The sequence below is a fragment of the Parasteatoda tepidariorum genome, chromosome 7 (assembly GCF_043381705.1).
Source record: "Parasteatoda tepidariorum isolate YZ-2023 chromosome 7, CAS_Ptep_4.0, whole genome shotgun sequence".
NCBI lineage: Eukaryota > Metazoa > Arthropoda > Arachnida > Araneae > Theridiidae > Parasteatoda > Parasteatoda tepidariorum.
In genome coordinates, this window is record NC_092210.1 from 7,102,698 (window position 1) to 7,127,417 (window position 24,720).

General features: G+C 29.2%; 1 protein-coding gene across 3 annotated transcripts; it reads left to right on the forward strand.

Annotated features, from left to right (window-relative positions):
* The first annotated feature begins 85 nt into the window (after window positions 1-85).
* LOC107455585 (equilibrative nucleoside transporter 3) lies at window positions 86-22,890 on the forward strand. 3 transcript variants are annotated; one of them, XM_071183026.1, is made up of 7 exons: window positions 86-715; window positions 4,985-5,059; window positions 6,567-6,811; window positions 9,125-9,353; window positions 10,596-10,783; window positions 11,311-11,551; window positions 22,696-22,890. In XM_071183026.1, exons 1-7 carry the CDS (start codon window positions 265-267, stop codon window positions 22,749-22,751), a joined length of 1,485 nt encoding a protein of 494 aa, XP_071039127.1. In that variant the 5' UTR covers window positions 86-264; the 3' UTR covers window positions 22,752-22,890. The 3 variants fall into 3 exon arrangements, with proteins under 3 accessions (XP_071039127.1, XP_015928696.1, XP_042909276.1); XM_016073210.3 differs by lacking the exon at window positions 22,696-22,890 and adding an exon at window positions 18,542-19,788; XM_043053342.2 differs by lacking the exon at window positions 22,696-22,890 and adding an exon at window positions 18,542-18,821 and having other exon boundaries at window positions 127-403.
* Window positions 22,891-24,720: the final 1,830 nt, after the last annotated feature.

Consider the following 24,720-nt stretch of genomic DNA (forward strand, 5'->3'; position numbering starts at 1 on the left):
CTGAAAATTTAGCTTATAGCTTTCATGCACTCAAATAATTAGGTTTGTTTTTAAAATACAAAGCTGTAAGCTAGTCTTATTATTCGCAGAAACTTTTGAAATAACTTATCTCACATCCACTGCGAATACGAAACTAAATATTTAGCGTTAGAATTTAAAGCTTTTTTCATTGTAAATCTAAAGCTTTACAGCATGAGCTCATTTCATACACTCGTATTTTATTTAATGGAATAAAGTACTGAAAATAGTTTCAAAATCAGCAAGATGGACGAGAACATCAGCCGTGGATATATTCAGCTGGGATCGCAATGCAAAGATAGATTGTTATTAAAAAGAACGGGATTCAGTTCACATCCTCCGAGCGATTCTTGTCATTGTATCTATTTAGCGTTATTGCTCGCAGGTGTGGGTTTTCTCCTTCCATACAACAGTTTCATTATCGCTGTAGATTATTTCCAGTCGAAATATCCGGCCACCACAATTGTATTTGACATGAGCTTGATTTACATTTTGGTTGCATTTGTTGCCGTTATCATCAATAACGTGCTTGTAGAAACTCTCTCTCTAAATGTGCGAATAGTGTTTGGATACATAATTGCTTTCTTCACATTAACATTTGTGGCAATTTTTGAAATATGTTTTGAAATTTTCGACGATTCCCTCGGCTATTCTATTAATTTGATAGCTGTTGCTGTTGTAGCATTTGGTTGCACAGGTAAATATGCTGTTTACGGAGATTATGTGGGGATATGTATCGTGATCTGTAGCGCCAACTACAATCAGCAATTATTCTGCCACAGATCACGATACAGAAATCTCCCCGGTTATGTTATAATTTAGCCATGCATTAGCCATTTTATTACATATGTTTTTCAGTTTAATTACTGCAACTTTTTATATTATAATAGTTATTACCAATAATTTTAAAAAAATATTTTGCAAAACTAGCATTAAATTTGGTATCTTTTTGTTAGCTAGGTACAAGGATGGGTATATTTCCGTATGGCGATCTGTTGTGCCAACTACAATCGCCAAAGAGGCAAATTGATTTTAGGGGATATTTCCATATCATGATATGTCGCGCCAACTACAATCACCAAGATGCCAAATAGATTTTAAACTTGCAAATTTTTTTAAAAAAAACAAACACGAGTTGGTCCCTTTCTGTGATGTTTTATTTAGTTTCTCGTGGGCCACTGCCCGGAAGTTTCCAATACTTGGCGGTTATTCTGCCATAGATCATGTTAGGGAAATCTCCCCTGATTTTAAACTTGCAAATTTTAAAAAATAAAGGATGTCGATGTTTACCAGGAGGTGACTACAAGTTATACCTTTCGAGTCAGTGTTGTTGTTTTTTAGTTTCTCGCAGGCCGCTGCCCAGAAGTTGCTAAGACTTGGCGATTATCCTGCCACAGATCACGATATGGAAATCTCCCCACAAAAATATTTGCTGGTAGACTCAGGGTGCGGCAAAAAATCGCCATACTTTGATGACAGCTGAGCAGTTGCACATGGAAACTTGCATCACAAAGGTGGACTAATTCAAAAGATTTAACTTAAGACACTCTGGAGCAACTAAATCACTAGATATTTTTTTTTTGCATCGATTTTAATGGTTTCTGTTCTGTTTTACAAGGATTCAGAGCAGGAAAATTTATTTATTTATTTGTCTTCTTTAAAGTACAACCAAATCAATTTTGAAAATGTATTTCTTAATAATATTTTATTTTTCTGAAAATTATGCATGTTCGTATGATAATTAGTTTGTTTTTTTTTTATGAAATATTATTCAAATTAAACACAGTATTGTCAATAATCTCTCTCTTTTTCATTTGAAAGAAAAATTTTATTTTCTTATTATTATCACGAAGTTCTGTCGATTTGGTATGACTCTATCTATTTATTATTTCTTTTTTATCTTATTGTGATTTCTTTTTGTTAAACAATAAGAATTTTATGTTATTGTAAAAAATCTACAGTGTTAAAATTAATTCTTGATAAAAAAGAAGTTCTTTAAACTTTTTTTGTCGCCATAATGAAATCTAGAATATGCTACAACATGGGTTCCTCAAAGTGTACATACTGGAGCATTCAATATCTACCAAACACTTTTAGTCTATCTACAATCATGATTTATTGACCAAATTTTTATTAGATGCTTCAGAATTTGGATGTTATATCAATTTCACATTTTCAGGGCATCTAAGCAGATTTAAATTACTATAAAAATGAATTTACTTTATTTATGAAAGATTATCAGTTTCAATGAAGTAACATTAATATCAGTTATCTAATCAAAGAATGCAACTGATTTAAGCGAATTCCTAAAAAGGCAATATGAGATTTAAAATAATGATAAGTCAAAATGGAAAAATGTTAAAAGCAGCTAAAACCAAATTTGTCTTAATTTCAACAATTTAGAAAGTTGAAAACACAAATCAAGCAAAAAAAGAAGAATTTCTAAAGGTACGTATGTTAGAAAAAACAGCACTTCAACAGGGGACACGCTGTCTGCTAACATACAGGAGCCTTTCTGTTTAATTTAAGCAAATCCAGAAAAGGGCAAAGTAAGATTTAAACAGATTTAGTATCAGTTACTATGAAGTAACTTTTTGTAGCTATAAAGAGTTATTGTTTCTTAATGCAGACTCTAAGATATGAGAACCTCAATTTAACGATGCTTCTATTACTGAACAAAAACGTTGTAAACGGGACATAGCTATTTTGGAAACATGAGAGCTAAAATTTAAATGCATTCTTTAATTTTGTTATATATTTTTTTAAATTACTATATTCTATCTGAAATTCTAAATGCTCTAAGTGCAATAAGCAGTAATGTAGATGGTGCACTAAAAAAAAGAAAAGAAACCCCATTTCTTTTTTTTTCTCTTCCCAGACCTTCTTGAAAGTAAAATGACTGTAATTCCACGCGAGTAGCAGAATTGTAGCAACATTTTCGCAGATTGATATCGAGTTCTTACAGAAAGGGTTTTCATTTGGGAAGTAAAAAATTTTAGTTTTCTTTTTCAAAAAAATTTTTGAAAGATTTTATCTTGTCTGCAAAACTATATTCAAAAGGTGCCTCCTCGCGCATCTGAGTGGAAAAAAGATGCTTGTGATTTTTTTATTCTCATTTGAGAATAAAGAATAATGAAGTAAAAAATTTTGTTTCCTCTTCTACAAAAATTTCCTTTTTTGCAGTTATTATACTTTTAATTTGGACATAGTTTTTAAATCCTATATTTTTAAAACGATATTATTTATTACAATAACTGAATCTCAAAATGAAAACACTCATTTAGTAAACCCTTTTTGAAGAGTCCTATTCACGTGATTTCGCCGTCGATCTTTTTTTTCCCTTAGTTTCTGCTAAGGATTTCGGGTTTTTTTATTATTTTTTTAATGTGATGATGATTTACAAAATGCAAAAAAAGAAATAATTAGTGTGTTTTTCTCCCTCCAAAATGCGAGAATACCACCCACAATGTTAGAGTAAAAAAAATATTACGTATTCAAATAAAAAAAAAAAATTTATCCAAAAAGTTTTTTTTTTTTAGTTAAGGCTTTACTTACTTTAAATTAACAACATTTATATTTGTTATTATTAAAAGTATCTCACAGAAAGATATTATTAGTACTAGAGAAGTTTGTTGCAGAAAGCTCGAAAAAAATCTGCAGCAGCGATCCCTCATCCCTATTTAAAATGATAGTATAAAAGTAAAGGTTTGATCCAATTTCAGAGGTTTAAAATTCCATTTCATTACATAGTAGATAACAAAGTAGTATTATTATTTATTTTATTTTTTTTGTATGTGTGGTTGCTTGTCAATATTTGAAAATTATTAACTAACAGTTAGACGAAGATGAAGAAAGACGTATTTCAGGGAAATAATATCAGAGAATTCTCTAAACATTAATATTTTTATACATTATTCCTATGGAAAATCAAAGGGAGCCAAGCTGAAAAGATGTTTGAAACAGGATCATTATGCGATGGTGATGTTAAATCTGTATTCTCCTCTATGTTATTTTATTATTATTAAACATAAAAATAGTTTTGTGTGTATGAAGTCAATCAGTTGTTTGAAACAAATCAGTATTGAATTTAAGATTGCATTGAAACTGAATTGCAATTTAGATGGGGGGGGGGGTTAGAATGTTCAAATTGTTTCATAAAAATGCAGAAATGAAGTCTCACAATTTTTTCATAATAAAAAAGAACATTGAAAAATACATTTGTTTTACTGGATGCACCTAGTATTCAGTTATCAACTAATCTTAATATTTGGTTAAGTTGTATAATTTCCTAACAAGGTTTAAAATTTTAAACTATGTAATGCTAAAAACGCTAAATTATATCCTATCCCAGATATATACAAGTGTTACATATCTCTAAGAACATTGAAATTTTCTTTCTATTTCTTTTTTTTTTTTTTATTCCTTTTAATTTTTTATCAGGTTTGTATTAATACCAATTAAATTCCAAATATTAGAACAATTTTTTATTTTTATAATATAAGAAAAATGGGCAGAACCTCTCAACTGTTTCAGTTTCTGTGTAAATTTTTGCCTCAACTTTTATTACTCTCTGAAGAAAGAAGTTAGATTCTGTTAGGGGAATGTATTCGTTGGACAATAATCTTTATTTATTTCTGTATGTGTAAGGAAGAAATCTCGGTAACAAATTACCCTTCAGAACAAGTATTTTCTTAGATTTTGAACTAAGTTAAGGCAAGTTTAAGTTTTGACTATAAGCTAGGTTAATTATCTACTTTGCTACATTACGAAATTAAAAGATCATGCGTTGTCTTTTATGCTTTAGAAAAGTTTAAGGTAAATGTTCCATTTCTTTCCAATTTATAAATACAATAAATATACGACATAATTGCTTCTCTGTATAACATATTAAGGTTATTAATATTTTGCTTAGATTGTTATGAAATAATAAGATTGATGTGTTTATATGAGATTTTTTATTTTTCAGTTCAACAGTCCAGTTTTTATGGCTACACGAGTATGTTGCCCTCACGTTACACTCAGGCAGTTATGACCGGCGAAAGTAAGAGTTTACATTGTGTAATTATATGGTATTCTATATACTTAAATTCTATTTTGAATTATTATAGTATCACGACCAAAAGTTTTATTATAATGAGGTATTACTATTATTGAGGGCCAAAATTTTTTGTGGGCCGCTTGTCAAAATAATATCTTACGTATATTTTTATATCAATATTTTATTTTCATATTTTGTGGATTTTTTGAAGAGCCGGTATTAAAAATTATAGTTCTAATTGAGTTCAATTACAGAGATCTCTCTTCAGTTTTCTTTAAAAAAAAAAAAAATTAAAGAGTTATTTCTTTTGTATAAAATCTAGACTGGGCATTCAACAGTTATGGAGCAATAAAGACTTTGTGTTGTATACCTCTGATTTTTTGGTACTAAAATGCCGCGTGTCAATTGTAGCCCAAGGGTCACATTCTATTAAGAATATATTTTTATATCAATATTTTATTTTCATATTTTGTGGATTTTTTGAAGAGCCTATATTAAAAATTATAGTTCTAATTGAGTTCAATTATAGAGAACTCTCTTCAGTTTTCTTTAAAAAAAAATTTAAAAAATTAAAGAGTTATTTCTTTTGTATAAAATCTAGACTGGGCATTCAACAGTTATGGAGCAATAAACACTTTGTGTTGTATACCTCTGCCTTTTTGGCACTAAAATGCCGCGTGTCAATTGTAGCCCAAGGGTCACATTCTATTAAGAAGGGAGGATGCCATTTATAGATACTCTAATCAAATCATTAAGTGTTTCAGTTTTCAAAAAGTTAGCACACTGTCATGGTGCGTAGCGTTTTTGAAAAGGGCTTTAAGATGCTTATTTTCGTTTTTTAAAAGCCCTTAAAGGTGCTTTTTTTCATGGGGTGTTTTTAAGAATTGCTTAATTTTTCCTTTTTGAAAATAAGATTTCTTTCTTTATCATGTCTATTTTCGCTGCATATTATGCAAAAGTGTGGTTTACACACTGTTCTATTCAAGGTTTTCACAATTCATTCAATTACAATCCATTTTGCCGTATCGTCGGTCCGAAACGTATGATAACACCAATCATGTTACATATTTGATGAAATACTTGGGAGTCTGCATGTGCGACTATTGGATGAGATTCTTGCATTCTCATGTGCAACTTGGCTGCATTTGGCAAGATGCTCTCAATTTCAGGCTTCATTCCCTCTGAAATTGAGCCGCGAAATCTCTCGATCTTTTTATGGTGGCTAATATAATCAAGAAATATTTTTTCTCAGAAACTAGTTATTTTATCATGTAAAGTCTTTGAAAATTATTTTGCATTTTGTTTATGTATATAGTGCTTAGAAATATTTTTGAATGTACTTTAAAGGTGCTTATTTTTTGTTGAGAGATTTGGCAACGCACTCTGACTGTTAATAATTAATTTTTATGTTTAATACTTAAGGTTAGTAAAGAAATCTGTGACTAAATGTTTGTTTCATGTTATTCAGATTTTTTTCATTGGACGTAATATTGTGTTTCAATGTTATTAGGTGCTGCTGGACTGCTTGTATCGACCAACAGAATTCTGACAAAGCTTCTTTTAGAGAATGAGAAGCTGAATACCATTTTGTTTTTCTGCATCTCTATCGGTCTAATTGTGGTCTGCTTCGTCATCCATTTCATCTTGCAGCGCACTGAGTTTGTGAATTTCTATCTCAGTCTTTGCGTCAATGCATCAGAATCTGATGATATGCAAAAACACATAATACTGGAACCCACTGAAGATGTCAGTTTAGTGAGTTTCGAGTTTTTTTTTTCTTTTCATTTATTTTTATTTTAAATCCTTTCATTGTCAAGGTTTGTAAATATCATATTTGTAGAATAAAATAATTAAATCTATTGAATCCCATTTTCTATAAATTTAACAAAATGAAACAATAATTTGTTATTTTGGTTAAAGTATATTCAGGGTATCTGTGCACCTGGAAAGTCGTGAAAAATCATGTACAGTCAAACCTCGATATCTCGAACTTGATGGGAGAGGAGAAAAATTCCAGATACCGAAAATTCGAATTATCAAAAATCGCATGTTATCGATAATAGAGTAAAGAAAAATGCTCTTTACATGCCTTATTTACTATTCCATATTTATTCTAAAAACATTTTTTACACTTTCATTTAAAAAAAGATTCAAATTTTGTTTGCTTTAGAGATGTGTAAGAAAGTTTGTCTATAACAGTTTCTAAGTGGACTATAGCTTTGAATGACTCCTCTGACTTATTTGGCTGCCTCTCAGTAAATCTCCTTAAAGTGTCCACTGCAGAAAGTGCTTGTTTGTTAGTAAGATTGGGCGGTGAATCTTCGATTTCCTCATCCTGATAGTTCACAAGAAGCTTTTGTTTGAGAGATGATATCATTGTCATCACATTGACCACACACTGTTATTGCATCATTTACGTTTACAGAGTCATGAAATTCCATGTCATCAAGTTTCATGAGTCCAGTCAATCTGTCCCAATCATTTTCGATGTAGTTTTCAGCAGAATTAACGATATTGATTGACTTTCGTGATCTTTAATGCATCCAGCCTTCTTGAAGACATTCATTATCGTAGAGGAGGACACATCATTCCATGCCACTGATGTCTTTATGTCCATTTTTTTTTTTAAGTTTATCATTATGTGAATTGGTTTTCTATTCTTAAAATGTTTTGTTTTTTTTGGAATATTTTTTTATCTTCAGAAAAAAAATCTACACTATTTATGGAAAAAAGAATTCAAGTTATCGAGGAATTAGAAAAAAAAAAATTCGTGAAATCAGGTTTTTTTTAACATTGAGTGTATAGGAAATTTGAAGGAAATTTTTTCTTCTTCGAGATATCGAAAAATTCGTGAAATCGAGGTTCGAGTTAGCGAGGTTTGACTGCATTTCGATATTGAACAAAGTTTGTCATGAAATATCATGATTTTAATTATTTTTTTTAAAAAAATGATGGAAAGTCATGGATTTAGGTCGCCAAAACATCCAATTTTTAAAATGAAATTCACCCCCACTCCCTCATTTCATGGTGTTCCGAATATCTGAATTTATAGCAAAATCCCCACTCGCAGTCATATTTATAAAAAATATTAAATGTTTTTATCGTGTTCTTTGAAAATTATGGTGTTCTTTCAAAATATGAACGAAAGAATATCATTTCTGAGCAATATCTTTTAAACTTTTTGATTTCAATTTTTTTGTTATTATTTTTATTTTATCAATTTAAAATTCTAGCTGAAACAAGCCAGTCATTGGCGAATTTTTTTAAATTCTGAAATGAGAACAGAAAAATCAGAAGTACTTCTTTCCTTTCCCATGAACAAGAAAAGTATCTTTAGAATATAATTCTGCAGAAAAAAAGAAAAAAAAAATATTTGCTTGTATTTTTTCAGCTATTTTATTGCTTCAACTTTTTCTTTACTCTGTTTTTTAAATTTAAAACCAATAAATATGAAGAAGCAGATTATAACAGTTTGGTATCATTTCAATTAATGTTATTACTATTTTTCTTTTTATTTCTCTTTCACCTTCTATTCAACGATATGCGTGTGCAATGCTTGTTCCCCGCCCCCCACATAAATCAAAGAGAAAACGAAAACAGCATGCCACTCCCTTTTTGATTGACGGTAGCTTATCTGAAAACCACAAATTCTAGGGAATGCAGGGAAGAAAGTAAAAAGTTTCCCCTTTTCCGGCCCCTTCCCGTCCTAAAGAACTTCAAGGTTACAGAAGAAATAATCAAGTTTTCTCTTGACAAATGACTCCCCCCACCCACCCTTTTTCCTACTAAACTTCACAAATGAGTAACACTTCCGCATTTTTTCTCCATCCTTCCAGTTCAAAATGGCAGGAAAACGAAGCGAAATTTTTCCCGGTTTTCTGATTTCTCGGTTTTCTGGGTACCGGATAAATGGTTCTGTACTGTACTTCCAAAATGATTATTTTCCAAAAGGAAAATATTGTGTATTTATAATCTTTTTATCGCTTAATTATTTAATATCTGATCTGTATTTATCTCAGATTTAATATCTGATATGTAATATCTTAGTGTGACCTTAAATTATTTCAGGTAGATATACTTGATCCTGCTGAGACGAAGTGTGGTAAATATGGTGTGTTGTCTCTGCGCTCACCTCCCTCCTCACCCGTCATTCAGCAGCAGCAACTCCCTTCTGATGCAGCAGCCACCAGTGATGATGCCTCTTGTGAATCTCTTCCAACCAAGTATCGTGTTCATGTTCACATGAGGGGAGGAAGATCTTATGCAAAACATATCCAGTGGTGGACTGGAGTGAAGAGTATGCATTTTTGGTACTTAGGGATTATCCTGTCGACCATTTTTGGGATTATCCCATCTATAATTTTAGTACTTTGGAATTATCCAATCGACCATTTTCCTACTTTGGGATTATCCCGTCGACCATTTTAATACTTTGAAATTATTCCGTTGACCATTTTCATACTTTAGGATTATCCCACCAACCATTTTCCTACTTTGGGATTATCCAGTCGACCATTTTTGCCAAAAGGCTGCAAATTTTATCATATTTACTGTGCAATCCTTTATTACTCGAGTTAGTTTTTTTTAGCATATTTAAATGAATTTATGTGGTGGCACAAGGATAATGATTTGTTTGGTTACGCTTTAAAAGCTATTTTTTTAGGCACTGAAATGATTTATAATAATATGTATGGTTAGATCCAAAAATAATTCAATGTGTAATTATAAAAAAAAGATGTTTTTATTTTGTTTTAATTCTTTTTATTGCATTTTTTTATTATGTATTTTTACACTTAAATTTTTTTTTTTTGTTTTTATTATTTTATTATTATTACTATTTGATAAATTTAATGTGTTTAGAATGTTTATTTTGGAAATCGCTTTTCATTATGATAATGGCGAAGGATTTGCACATTTTCACAAGCATTGCCAGGTTGATGAAATAATCTCAAAGTACCACATTTTTTCATGTAACAGTTCAAATTTTCCCATAAGCAACTCCCTATTATTAATTTTAGCAGAACAAATGAAGGTTGAGTGACTGAAGCATATAAAAAAACGCTACTTTTTTAAATTTCAAATTAGAGAATGGACAAGACATCAACGTGTAAACTAAAGATTTTTGCTTTTTTTTTTCTTCATAAATTTAATCTGAAAACATCTAAACATTTGATTAAATACTGCTTGCCAAAATAATAATAATAATAATATGACATTTTATAGAAAGAAAAGGAAAATTTTTCAGCCATTGAAATAATTACTTAATTGGTGATTGTTATTCAATAAGTATCCGGGGTTTGATTTTATTTTAATGGATTAAAAAAATAATTTGTTTAATCAGAAATTTCGATAAATAAAGGCTCTTTAAATCAGGATCAATGCCGTAGCTAGTGGTATTTAGAGGGGACATCCATTTGTTAATTATGATCCCCATAACTTCTTCAAATTTCTTCTGAGTTGTATAAAAAGTGTCTATTATTATTGTACTTAGCTTTGCACTTAGGTGTTTTTAATATTAAATGTTGACATATTTTTCAAGGAGGCGTCCTGAACAGAGTGGAAGTGTCTCGTCTTGTTTGGCCTTACATGGTGAGCATTGCACTTGCCTATTTTGTGACTCTCTGCCTCTTTCCTGGGATTGAGAGTGAGATTGTAAGCTGTAATCTCAGATCCTGGATGCCTGTTATTCTCATGGCTATTTTCAACTTATTTGACTTTGTGGGCAAAGTAAGTACCTTATACCTATTTGAAGAGCTTAGTTGAAAAACATTTGAGTTGAAAATTGATACCTAGTCGTAAACCCAAAAATAGGTCGTCAGTTATAAAACAGTGTTGCCCCTCCACAGGGAAAACCTGGAAAATACAGGGAATTTAAAAATCACCTAAAGTAACAGGGAAAATGTAGGGAATTTTGAGTTTTTCTTTAGAAACTGGGAAAATAAAAGGAATTTTGTTTCTTATTTTCGCCTTTTTAAAAATGGAGACCCAGACCACTCATACTGCAATGTACGGATGATATTTCAGCTATATTAAACTAGTTCATTTACTATAGCATTATTTTTTTTAAGTTTGTTCAGTTGTTTTATGTTCAGTTTTTTCAGCAATTATAACTGTAGTTAGCCCAACATAGATCTTACAAGAGCTTGTGTTTTTCCTCCTAATATATTGTATACAATTTGTACAGGGAATTTTTTTTCCAGATTTGAGTGGCTACCCTGTAAAATAAAATTAAACATTTATGTGTCTCTTTCCAGATCTTCGCATCTGCCTCATTTGAGTGGAAGAGAAGGCATTTGGTTTTGTTGTCCGCTATGAGAATCCTGTTAGTTCCCCTTTTGGCTGCATGTGTTGCACCCAGAGGAGATCCATTGCTCCCTGGTGAAGGGTGGTCCATGTTCTTCTCTGCAGTGCTGGGTATCACCAATGGAATCGCTGGATCCGTACCCATGATAGTGGCACCTTCTATGGTCTCTGATGACCAAAAAGAGCTCACTGGTAAAGCATTTTTGTTAACCTAGTTGTACAATGTGCAAAAGTGAACACACTGCCCTAGCAACAAAACATCTTGGACCCTCATTGGATTGATATTCATAAATCTTGGCTCAATACGGATTCAAAGGACCATTATTATTTTTCCTATATTGTCCCTATGTAGAATAGTCAAATTTACCCAATATTTTACAGCCATTTTACAAACATTATCAGCCCTATGTAAAATTGTCAGATTCATCTGATATTTTATATTCATTATTTAACCAATATAGGCCCTAAATAGATCGTTCTACGACCAATATTAAAAAAATCAAGACATCCTAATATCAGTGCATGTTCCAGGGAGCGTAGCGTTTTTAAAAAGTGCTTATTTTTGATTTAAATTTTTTAAAAGCCTTTAAAGGTGCTTTTTTCATTTGGGGTTTTTAAAAAGTGATTAATTTTCTATCTTTTAAAAAGAGACTTTTTCTTTGCCGTGTTCATTGTCGTTCTAAATTACAAAAAAATGCATGATTTTCACAATTTTTCTCCACAAAATTTATCAGAAACTAGTTATTTTATCATGATTATGTGAAGTTAGTGAAAATGTTTTTGAATTTTAATGATTTTATGTTCATGAATTAAAAACTTTAACCAATGGAAAAAAATAATTTTTATTACTGCACAGATCCTAATTATGATTTTTTTTTTTTGGAAAGTGATTAAAAATATTTTTTGAGTGCTTAAAAAGTATTTAAAAGGTGCTTATTTTTGGTTGAAAAATTTGACTGCGCACCCTGTGTTCTTATAGGATCCATATTGATCCAATTTTGAGTCCAACTGGAGCCATGGTAAAATTGTTGCTAGGGTGAATAAATTTTGATATATTAGGACTGGCATATCACATACTAAGACTGGCTATTTCCCTGGTCCACCTTTAAACGTACTCATTAATTATTGCAGACAATATTTTAACCTATGAAAAGACAAAAACATTTCTCTAATTAAACATACTTTTTTTCTGACAGACTCGAATTTCTTACCCATAAAATATGGGAGGTAGCCATAAGCTGAAAAATATGGATCCACTAGTTTGGGCAGAAGGGCAATAAAAAAATTGGACCCTTTTACGTTAATTTTACTTTTTGCGTATTTTGCTGTATCTGAAGAGCTTATAAAGGAAAATTAAAAACATTTTGCGCACCATTATAAAATTTGTTTAGCAAAAGCTAATTCCAATGAAAAAGTACTTTTAAATAATTATAATTTTACTTAATAATTGTTTAAAAAAATGTCCAATTCATAAAGTATACAAATTCTTATATTGTTTTGAAACTTAGAATTTTAAATGACAAAATACGAAGTATCGATGAAAACGGTCCAATAGTTCTCGAAGAATTAAATAATGTGTTTGTTTTTTTATTTTTAAATTTGATAACTCAGAAACTATTCTTTCAAATTTTGAATTTTGTCATTTTAAAGGAGTAGTATGTCCTAGTACGTGAAAATCCTACTACTGGATCCAAATTTTTTTTAGAGTGTTTTTTTAAATTTATATTCTGTACATATTTTTAGAATTAAGCCTGTTATCACATAATTTTGATAAAAGAGAAATCTCTAATTACCCATATTTTCTTCGAGAAACATAAAGAAAATTTTTCTCCCATTAATTAGAGTACATATTTTTTGGAATAAGTCTGTTATCACATAATTTTGATGAAAAGGAAATCTCTAATTATCCATATTTTCTTCGAGAAGCATGAATGAAATTTTTTCTCCTATTAATTAAGGTGATTGGTTCAAAGTTATTCTTAATTTTAACTTGATAAAATTTACTTGTGAAAAAATCAGTTATTAAAATTATAATCACCACATAAATAGTTACGAAAAATATTTATAATGAAAATAATCGATAAATTATGATAGATATGATCAATGATTATAAACTAAATGAAATAACTGCGTGGAGGTAAAAAGAAAGTTTTATTTTTATTTTTTTTCAAAGCGTAGGCTTCTATTGAATTACAATTGATAAGGCAAGATTGCGATCACATTTAATGAAATATACACTCAACTCTACACCGTCAATGATTTTGAAGATGGTGATAACTAAGTTGGTAAAATTACTATGTCAAATGTCTGAACATAGGTTGAATTTATTGATTACAGTAAGACCTCGATTATCCGAGCTAATTGGGACCGCTAGTACCTCGGATATCGGAAATCTCGGTTAATAGGAACCATGTATAAAAACCTTCCGTGCTTGCGAATTTAACTACTTTTAAAGTAAAAAACAATATAACGTTTTTTAAATGATAAAAATAAACATAGGTGAACTTATGCTTCACAGCTAAAAAGACTTAAAAAGGAAATCAGCTCTAGTAGTAAATTTTAAAAAGTAAAATGGATTTTTTTTTAACTATACTTAGTTAAATATCGAAAGACGCAAAAAAAACACAAATCTCAAGAAAATACACACAATCTTTCAAAAATCTTTCAATACAGAAAGAACACAAATCTTTCAAAAATTACACAAATCTCAAGAAAATATTGTATTTTTAAAATTTACATGATTAAACTTACAAGTCACATGACCACTGTTAACAAGGCATTCATGGGTGTTGTCTTCTCAGGGTGTAATATTTCATGGAAGTTGAGTGCTTTTGTGGGGAATTAGTGCCTGTAACACGGACAACGAACTGATATGTGTATAGTTTCTTCCAAGCTCATTTTGGAAAGGAGAAAAAAAATTTTGACTTCGTTATTGCCTCGGTTAACAGAAACCTCGGTTAATCGAAGCTCTGTTAATCGAGGTTCTACTGTACTTACAAGGTAGTTTCTTGAACTGCATAAGAGCTCAAGAAGTTCAAGAGTTCACTGGCTACCAGAAATTTTTGTTGAATACCGACTCTTGGAGCCCTGGAAATTACCATATATTAAAATTTCTATTTCATTTTAATTTTACACCTGTTATGATTACTTTAAACAGCTTCAATACTTCTGATAGTACTCTCATTTTTTCACATATTATTGTATTTAAAGAAAATCTGACCATTTCAATAGGCTAGTCAACAAAAAAAAAGTAAAGTAGGCCAGTCAAAATTCTTAACTGATTATCCAAATAACTTGAAATTTGAGGGGATAGAGCATTCGCCTTCCAATGAGGTGAAGCAGTTTCAATTCCCAGCAATGGCTGGTGGATACGAATTCCACACCCGACTCACACCAGCCACAGTTTTGGCATAAAAATATCCTTAGTGGTAAATGGATCATGGGGTATAGTCCTGTTGCTCTCATATTAACTGTGGGAGGTTTTCGTGGTTTTCCTCTCCATGTAACGCAAATGCGGGTTAGCTCCATCAAAAAAGTCCACCAAGAAGGCAAAATTTCACCCAATATCTGATTCAGGAGTTCACTTGTCTTCTGGCTTGGGTTCATAGTTACAAGGCTACGGAGTTGAAAATTAGTAGCCGTAAACTCAAAATTTGAGTTGGCTGTGAAACTACGGTTCTATAAAAAAAAATCTTTAAAAAAAGGTGGAATTTGGAGTTCTTTTCGATGGGGTGAAGAGGATTTTTGTGGGACTCAGTAGAATCCATTGCAGAGTGGGACAATGCTGCTAACGTTATTGAATCAGCAATATTTTGGAAATCAGAATTTTTTGTGGAATATTTCAATTTCTAGCTGTACGGTATGTTTTAAAAGTTTTCATTGTGTTTTATTTTTTGAAGTTCTCTTGAATAAATAAACCATTTTCACTTTTCTTATTTTTAATTTTTTTTTTCTGAGCTATTTAAAAGGAATGTTTTGAAAAAAAATCTTTATGTTTTAAAAAAATATGATGAGAGAAAATGCAAGATTAATTGAATATGAAGATTAAAAAAGTTTTGTAAATTAGTACCGTAGGGGTGCTCAACCTGCGGGCCAAATGCGGCCCGCCAACCCTCGATGTGCGGCCCGCGGCCGCAATCTGAACAAAATGAAGGGGGGAAAATTAAATATTTGTTTTTGAAAAATAATAAAAAAAATTAAATTTACACTTTTAAGTTTTTGACGCACCCAATCTCAATCAATGTAGTTTTTCGATGGTTAACGCTACGGATTTCAGCATAGTTTTAAAAATTCCAATATTTTTAATACATCATTATTACGATTTACGAAATTTAATTACCACTTTTGACGCTTTTCGTATGTGCCGATTCCAATGACTTCTCGGTAGTTATTGCTACCCATTTTCAAGTAGTTTCTGAAATAGCGATTTTTTAAAGTTATGAAACGCTTTATTTGAGCAAACTTCATGGAAAATCTAAATGACTTTAGATCCTTTCTTCAACAGTTATTGCTGCACATTTCCTCCCGGTTTTTAAAACTTCGATATTTTTTAGCACGATATTATTACGAATCGCGAGTAAAGAATCGCTCATTTAGATAACCATTTTTTGACATCACTTATTTGTAACGATTTTATCGCAAATCAAATCATTTTTCAATCGTTATTTTAGAAATTATTGTTACACATTTCTACAAGGTTTTGAAAGTACCGATATTTTTTATACGCTATTGGGACATTTTAATTTCAAATCCCGCATTTAAATTACATAAAATTTCGATGTATTTTATTTACTCCAATTTCATCTGAAATATAAAAGTATTTTGGTTATTGTTTTAGTAGTTATTACGTTTTCCCCGTGATTTAAAAAGATTATGATATTTCTAATACTATGGTTTGACAGCAAGCGAGTTTTGAATCGCGCATTAAAATAATTATTTTTTACGTGCTCTGTTTGTGCCGATTTTATCATTTGCGTTGTACCGTTTTTAACACGCATTTTTTAAGAGATTTTTCGAACGTGTTTTTTCTTCTTTCCCGCTATTGCTGCATTTTTATTTGTGATTTAGAATATACCTGATATTTTCACACAATATTACAACTCGTGAAATTCGATTCAGGTTTAATTTTTTTTCGTAACTTAAAAAGTAATTGCGTACTTTAGCCAAATCAACACCTACCCAGGGGAAAAAAACGAGACGTGTTTATATTAAACGCGGTCCGTTTTGCAAAAAAAAAAAATTCAAAACACGGCATAATTCTTTAATCCCATGAACATGTGCAAGTTTAACAACACACATCGAACCTATTCTTTTTGTTGTCACATGTAATTTAAAAAGCATACATCGTAATTTGCATTTACGCTATCTGAAAATTGCGCATCGCATTTCGTATTAACATTAATCAGATTTAAAAATAATCCATCGCGTTTCGTATTTACGGGATTTAAAATCACGTATCGCAATTCGTGTTCTGGCGTTTAAAATATCATCCGTTGCTACTTTTCTCGCAACTCATATGCACGCGTTTTAAAAACCATATATCGCGATTCATATTCATGCATTTTAAACTCAAATGTTGTGAGTAGTCCTTTCACAATTTAAAAGCCACACGATTCGTATTCACGCGATTTGAAAAACAAGCATCGAGTTTTTTATTTACGCAATTTAAAAATCACACATGGCAATTCGTATTCAAGCAATTAAAAAATAACACATAGCAATTCGTATTCAAGCAATTAAAAAATAACACATCGCTATTTGTATTTCCGCGATTTAAAAACCCAGAAAGGAAGAACACCATCTAGGACAAATTCCAAAACTGATTATGTTATTTGCTCTAAGTTTAATACTACCCACAACAACAGCTTCTGTCGAAAGACTGTTTTCCAGAATGAATTTGGCCTGTTCAAAATTACAGAGTAGTCTTTAAATACAATCATTACATTTTCATTTAATGGCTCAAAAAATATCACATGATCAAGTAGATAAAATTATCACAATATTCAAAAATTTTTCAAATTACAGTATAACCATTAAGAAATTTTTTAAACCATTTTCTACCTTCTTGGAGCATTTTATATCATTTATGATTATATGCTGGGAAATGATTTGTATATCATTAAATTTTAACTGAATAAAAAATTAAATCAAGATAAGTTTCGCAAAGTAATGTAAATTTTATTGATTGTTAATTGATTGTGTATTAATTGTAAATAGTAAGCGTCATGTTAAAAATATATTCGTCATAAAAAGTTGTAAACAAGTATCTTAATAGTTTTTTATTATTAAGGAATATAGTTCCTTAAAATTTAATGTGTTTTCTTTGTTTCTTTTTCTTCTCTCTCTCAGCCTCTTATTATTAATTTAAAATAAAAATGTCTGAAAGTTAAAGTACATTCCCTAATAAATGCTAAATCTTATTTTCCACTTAAGGGGTTTTGTTTTAGTTTTAATCATTTTTAACCCTATAACTTTCTTTAAATCAAAGAATTTAACTTGAATTTATATTAATAACTAGAATATTTATTTATTTGAAATTTAATTCTATGAAAAAAAATTTAACGTTAAAACTTATGTTTAAATGGACTTTTGTATTTTGTAATGTCATAAAAAAAAATTTCAATTTTTCCATAGTTTTTTAATTATTTCAATTTATCTAAATTTTTTCTGATAAATTGATTCTGATTTTCAAATTCTGTTTTCCTTCTTAAGTAATCAGTTTTGCATTTTCTAATTTTAAACGTTTTAAAGTATTTTATTTTCTGCAAAGAGATTACAAGGTTAACCGACAAAAAGAATTTAGTGTTATATAAANAAATAAAATATCTTCACTTTTCTTATTCTTAATTTTTTTTTCTGAGCTATTTAAAAGGAATGTTTTGAAAAAAAATCTTTATGTTTTAAAAAAATATGATGAGAGAAAATGCAAGATTAATTGAATATGGCAGATTAAAAAAGTTTTGTAAATTAGTACCGAGTAGTTCATATATATATCGTTGTTTATAATGCTTTGGTATTTCAGAGTCAAGAAATGTCCATCTTTATTACTGAGACATAAGTTAACCCCCTGATTTTCGTAATGTTTTGGGGGTTTGAAAAGTCACCACATACACCAGGAGGATATACAGTATGCTTTAGAAAGCTATGTTAAATACTTTTCCACTTATATCTATCTATTTTCAGGTAACATTATGACCTTGTCCTACAGTATAGGATTGACTCTTGGATCGGGTGTTGCATATTTTATCGACTACTTACTTGGACCAACACTCCTTTCTCCCTGTGCACCATTGATTCCAGAAAATATTACTGAACACTCCTTCAGTAATCTGACTATTTACAACTCAGATGTTTGGAACATAACATTACCTTTGAATTATTCACTTAATAACAGTAGCTTTCTGTAAACAGATGATGTTTCTTTTCTTTTTAAAAGGGGCTATTTAAATGTGACATAAGCATTTGTGATTTGCTTTCTTTTTTCTTTTTTTGCCAACATGGGAGTGTTTACTGATCAATGCTTACTTATGAAGCTTAAATCCCCTCCTTTTTTAAAAATGAAAAAATAACGTAAGAAAAATTAAAGCAGTTAAATTTCGAAGAAATTTGCACTTGAAATAAATGTTAAATATGGTTAAAGAATAAGTTTGGAAATCTTTTTGAAGGAATATTTAGTTACATAAATTAATTAAAAATTTAATTTTATTTCTTTATGTATATATTTGCAAAGCTACCTCGTGTCTAATTTATTACTAAAAATTTTAAAATTAAACTACTACAGTAAAAGGGAGGAAAGGGAAGTCCAAAAATAGGCTTCTTCTTCTATTGGTGTGGCAACCCTTTGTAGGCCAGAGCCTTCCCTAGAACCTTCCTCCATTCTGCTCTTTTCTAACCAATTGTTCTCTAGTTGGTAATTTTTAGGATTTTAAAATCCTCTTCCTCACACATTCTTACTCTCAAGCTATCTGATCTTAGGTTTACCTCCAACTCTAGTTTCCTATGATTTGTAATTTAAGATCTTAAATGTCAAGGAAGAAGGATCCATTCAACCAGATGTGACCCGCTAGCTTTAATTGACTTATTTTGATGTATTTGTTGATATCAGCTTCCTTGCATATACAGCTCAAAATTATGTAGTTGCAAAAGAAATAGGCTTATGTAACCTTTAAAGGGCTCCTTAACATTATAATATCTTTTAATGTCAATGTAACTTTGGTTCAAACATTATTAGCTATAGAACCAAACATATATTATTGTTATCACATGGATTATTGGGATCCTTGGATAATTGGACGTGGATTATTGGATTATGGGCTTATTAGGATTATTGGAGAAAGTGGGAGGCTCGTGTATAATGATAAAAAAAATATCTTCCTCATATGGAAGGCAAGATCTATAGATTGTTTTTAAATTATTTAATATGTTTTTTATACCTATTTCATATGTTATTTATTGAAAAAAAAATTCATTAAATTGAAGCATTTCTATAAACCTACTATTAATTTCAAGGTATGAATAAATGCTTAATAATATATGAATAAATTCTTAATCATTCCTTAAAATGAATTGCAAGTTGAAATAATTTAAATATCAAATTAAATATAAATTCGCATATTATTCATTGATAACGTTTTACATTTTTTTTTCTTTTTATTCATTAAATTACAAGATTTCATGTATGAGCAAATTATGGGCAAGATTTTCGTATCCTGATCTGTGGCAGAATAATCGCCAATTCTTGGGAACTTCCGGGCAGTGGCCCATGAGAAACTAGAGACAAAACAACACAGAAAGGGACCAACTCGAAAGATATAACTCGTAGCCACCCCCGGACAAACATCTACACGTTTTTTCTAATAATTTGTGAGTTTAAAATCTGTTTGACACCTTTGCAATTGTAATTGACGCGACAGATCACGATACAGAACTATTCCCAAATTATCATGTATCAATTTAAAATATCCTCATTGGTTGATGAATCGTGAGATAGAATCCTTTTTCCTCTGGGCTAACCGTGGGAGGTTTTCCTCGCCTTGTTAATCCAGGTTCAACCAAAAGGTCCGCCACAAAGCCCTTTTTACTTGTAACTTTTTTTTTATTATGTATTTTATAATGTGAAGTTATTGGCAGCTAATCTGCTAGTGATGTCTTAATGAGGGGAATAGAATGTAATAAAATTTCTAGAATACCTCCTAGCTTCATAGAATCAATTTTTGAGATTGATATTTAATTATTTATATATATATGATAAAGACTAATTTTTTTATGTGTAAATTTTTAATAGTATTCCCGTGAACATCAAAAAAATTAGTGCATTGTTTAATATTGAATTATTTATGATTATTATTTTAACTATTTATATTATTATTTTGTTTAATATTTAATTATTTATACAGTTAAACCTGTTTATCTCAAACCTTTTTTTCTCAAAAACCTCTATATCTCAACATTTCTAAAATTCCTTACATTTACTATTTAAAATCAATGTATTTTCCATGTCTATCTCGAATTTTTTTTTTTCAAAACCTCTGTATCTCATATTTTTAATAACCGAGCACAAACGCTTTAACAACATGACAAACAAAGAAGGTTAGATGTCAAAAATCTTTAAAAAAATTATTATTAGTGTTAAAGGTATGTTAATTTTTTTTTTATGTAAATAGATATATGTGGTACAATTAAAGCAGTTTTAATTGAATTTCTTAATTAAATTTTATTTTTTAAAGTACCTGTATAGCTCGAAACCTCTTTATCTCAAATTTTTCAACTTCTCTGTGAGATTCGAGATAAACGGGTCCGACTGTATTATTAATTTGTTTACTAATTAATTATTTGTTAATATTGATTTATTTATAACCATATAAGAAAGACTAACTTTTTATGATATTGACTGTGCAATTCTTTACTAGTATTGCTGTATACATCAAAAAAATTAATGCTTTGTTTAATATTTAATTATTTATAATTATTATTTTAATTATTTATATTATTATTTTGTTTACAATTTAATTATTTTTTAATATTTAATTATTTATAAGTATATAAGAAAAATTAATTATTAAGACTACTTAATGTTTTGTTTAATATATAATTATTATTTTAATTATTTATAATATTTTGTTTTCTATTTAATTATTTGTTAATATTATATTATTTGTTAATATTTAATTATTTATAAACATAATAAGGAAGACTAATTTTTTTTATGATATTGACTGTATAATTCTTTACTAGTATTCCTGTGAACACCAAAAAAATTAATGTTTTTTCATTTTTAGAAACTGTAAATAGTTTTTTTTTTTTTTATTTNTTGTTGATATTTAATTATTTATAAACATAATAAGGAAGACTAATTTTTTTATGATATTGACTGTATAATTCTTTACTAGTATTCCTGTGAACACCAAAAAAATTAATGTTTTTTTCATTTTTAGAAACTGTAAATAGTTTTATTTTTTTTAATTTTATTTTTATTAGATTTTTTTTAATTAGATTTCTAGATTTTTATAAGATTTACTTAAGCATACTTCTAACTTATTATGTCATTAATGAATTAGCTTTACTCTTTGTGTATTTTTTTAAATATAAATAATACTTGATGTTTTAAATTGTGCGTCCCAATTTGTTAAAATTGAAAGTTTTAAAGTTTTAAATTTTAATTATTTTTATCTACACTATACATTGTAACAACAAGTAATTATTGCAATATTTAACCCAATTTGTTAAAAAGTATTGAGATATAAAAAGTTTTCTTTTCATTAAAAATTAATATGATATTTTGTTATATAAAATATTCTTAAAAATATGGTCAGTTGTAAAATGTAATAACAGTAGACTTCTGGTTATCTGTTATTTGTACTGTTCCGCCTAATAAAAATGAGTTATACTCGAACAAACACTTTGTAACACACATGTTGTAGGAGGAAAGATATATAAGAAAAGCTAAAGTATTTGTCTATATAATTTGACACTTTCTAGTCATAACTTTTCACATTTATGTAGTTCTTTAATTAACAGTAAGCATTTTTTCATTGCTCAAAAATTTTATATTCATTATTTTTCCCAATCTAAGTATTTTTAATTATATGTTTTTCTTATGTAATTATTTATGTGTTTATTATGCTATTAATGTATGTTATAATGTTTTATTATGTGAATAATTGTATTTATCTGTGTGTTTTTTAAATATATGTTTTTCTTCTTTAACTAATTATATGTTTATTATGCTATTAATGTATGTTATAATGTTTTATTATGTGAATAATTATATATGTTTATTATGTGATAAGTTATGCGTTTATTTTGTTTTTAATTATATTTATCTTTGTGTTTTTAAGTATATGAGAATGGAGCTGAATTTTGTCTTATGCAACTGTTTTGTTATCTGGCCTAATCCTCTGCGACATTAGACCGGATAGTTGAGAATCTACTGCATTTTTAAAAACAAATGGTGGTTTTTATTTTAACTTTAGTATTTAAGGAAAGATATGTTTTCTTGATTTACAAAATAATGCTAACTCCATACTCTACCTATAAATCTGAAAATGTTTGTGAGTTAGAACTGTGAACAACTTTTGAAAGTTCCATCAAAGATTTCGGAATGGCTGTTATGTATATCTACATAAAATCAATGTTTAAAGTATAATTTCTATAAAAATCTCAACGCTTTTGTTACCCTCCTTGCAAAAATCATATTGATAGAGAGTAACAATGTAGGTTTTTTAATAAGTTAATAGAATACACAATATATGGTCTCTAAATCACATGACTGCGTTTCAAGAATTGCGATGTGTAATTCATAAATCGCCTAAATATACCTGGTCTATAAATCTTGATATATGTTATTCTAAATAACATGTGAATACTTATTGAAATGATTCCAAAATCAAGTGAATGTGATTAATGTCTAATTCAAAAATCACATAAACAAGAATCATGAAATGTAATTTGTAAATCATTTTATCCTGTATTAATATAAAACTCTTTACCTGTTAAGCTCTTCAAAAAATGTTTTGGGAGTCTTTCATTCCCTAAATTTAGTGCAAAACTTAAAATTTTTGTTGGATCTTTTCAATTTTTTCCCTTTTAAAATTATTGGAATTTCTATGTAAGCATTGCCCATACCCTTCCAATTATTAATATTTTGCGTAACATTTCAATGGTCCCACATAAATTGTGATTTGTGAATCAGGATAAAATAAATTGAAGCTGAAGAAAAATATGTATTAGGTATATTTTGCTAAAAAAAATCTTAGTTTTTTAAGTAATAGAATGTTTTTTGAATATCTACTTCTACCAGATTTTTTGTTTCGATTTCAAATTGATGGAAGGGTTTCGATTTTTATGATGTCAAAGTCTGTCAAAAGGCGCTAACAATTTTGACCTATGCCATCTTCTGAAGATACTGTTTTATTGTGTCTGTAAAATTTTTCATTTTGAACATGTGCCAAAAATTGAATTTTTTAAATAGCTTTAAGGAAAAAGAAAAACTTTTCTGTCTCTTACTGCCTGAATTGAAAATTACTTTGATTGTTTTCATCTAGAGCAAACTTTTGCCAAAATTCTTCAATGTCTTAAAATGTTTGAAATATTATCATAATTTTTGAAATATTTGCTACTAAATCTAAACAATTTCGTATCCCTCCGCTTATGTTATGCTTACGAGGCTATGTGTGAACAGGCTTGATGTTCTTCTTGAGTTGCGATTTGTGTTCAAATTTACACGTAATTTTACCATTCATAAGAGTTTTATGTGATTTATAAATTCTAACAGGTCGTGAGCCTAAAACAAAATTAATATCACAGCATAAAAAAGTGTAAGGTTAGCCATGTTTTGTGTTTTATCCCTTATTTGGCTATATTTGTGTAAAATAGCACGGTTTGTTATTTTTTGGATTGCATCATAGCAAACTTGCAGAGGCTTCCGAATTCATTTGTTGTTTGTTTCGTTGAGAGTTAGATTGAAGGAGCGTGTTATATTGAAAATATTACTACAATAATAATATTGGGTGACACGCTTTTTCAAGTTTAGGCGTAAAAATCATCTGAAAGTAATGACCGGAAAGTCTTAGGACGAATTTTAACCCCTAACGAAATCTGTGCTTAGCTTTACACAGTCAACCATTCATAGTATAAAATTAAATCTCACCTTTAAGTACTCTTTTGTTTTCTTTTTTCATTTCATTTCTTTAGTGAAGCAACTTTCAAAATCACCCATAACAAGTTTTAAGTAAGTAGAATTTTAAGTTTTATTGTTTTATGACAGGGATTTTAAATTATAGACTTACATGATGAATGTTTATTATAGCAATACTCTGTTAAGAAATGAAAATATTTAAGAGGCTCTTTTTCTGATTTTTTTT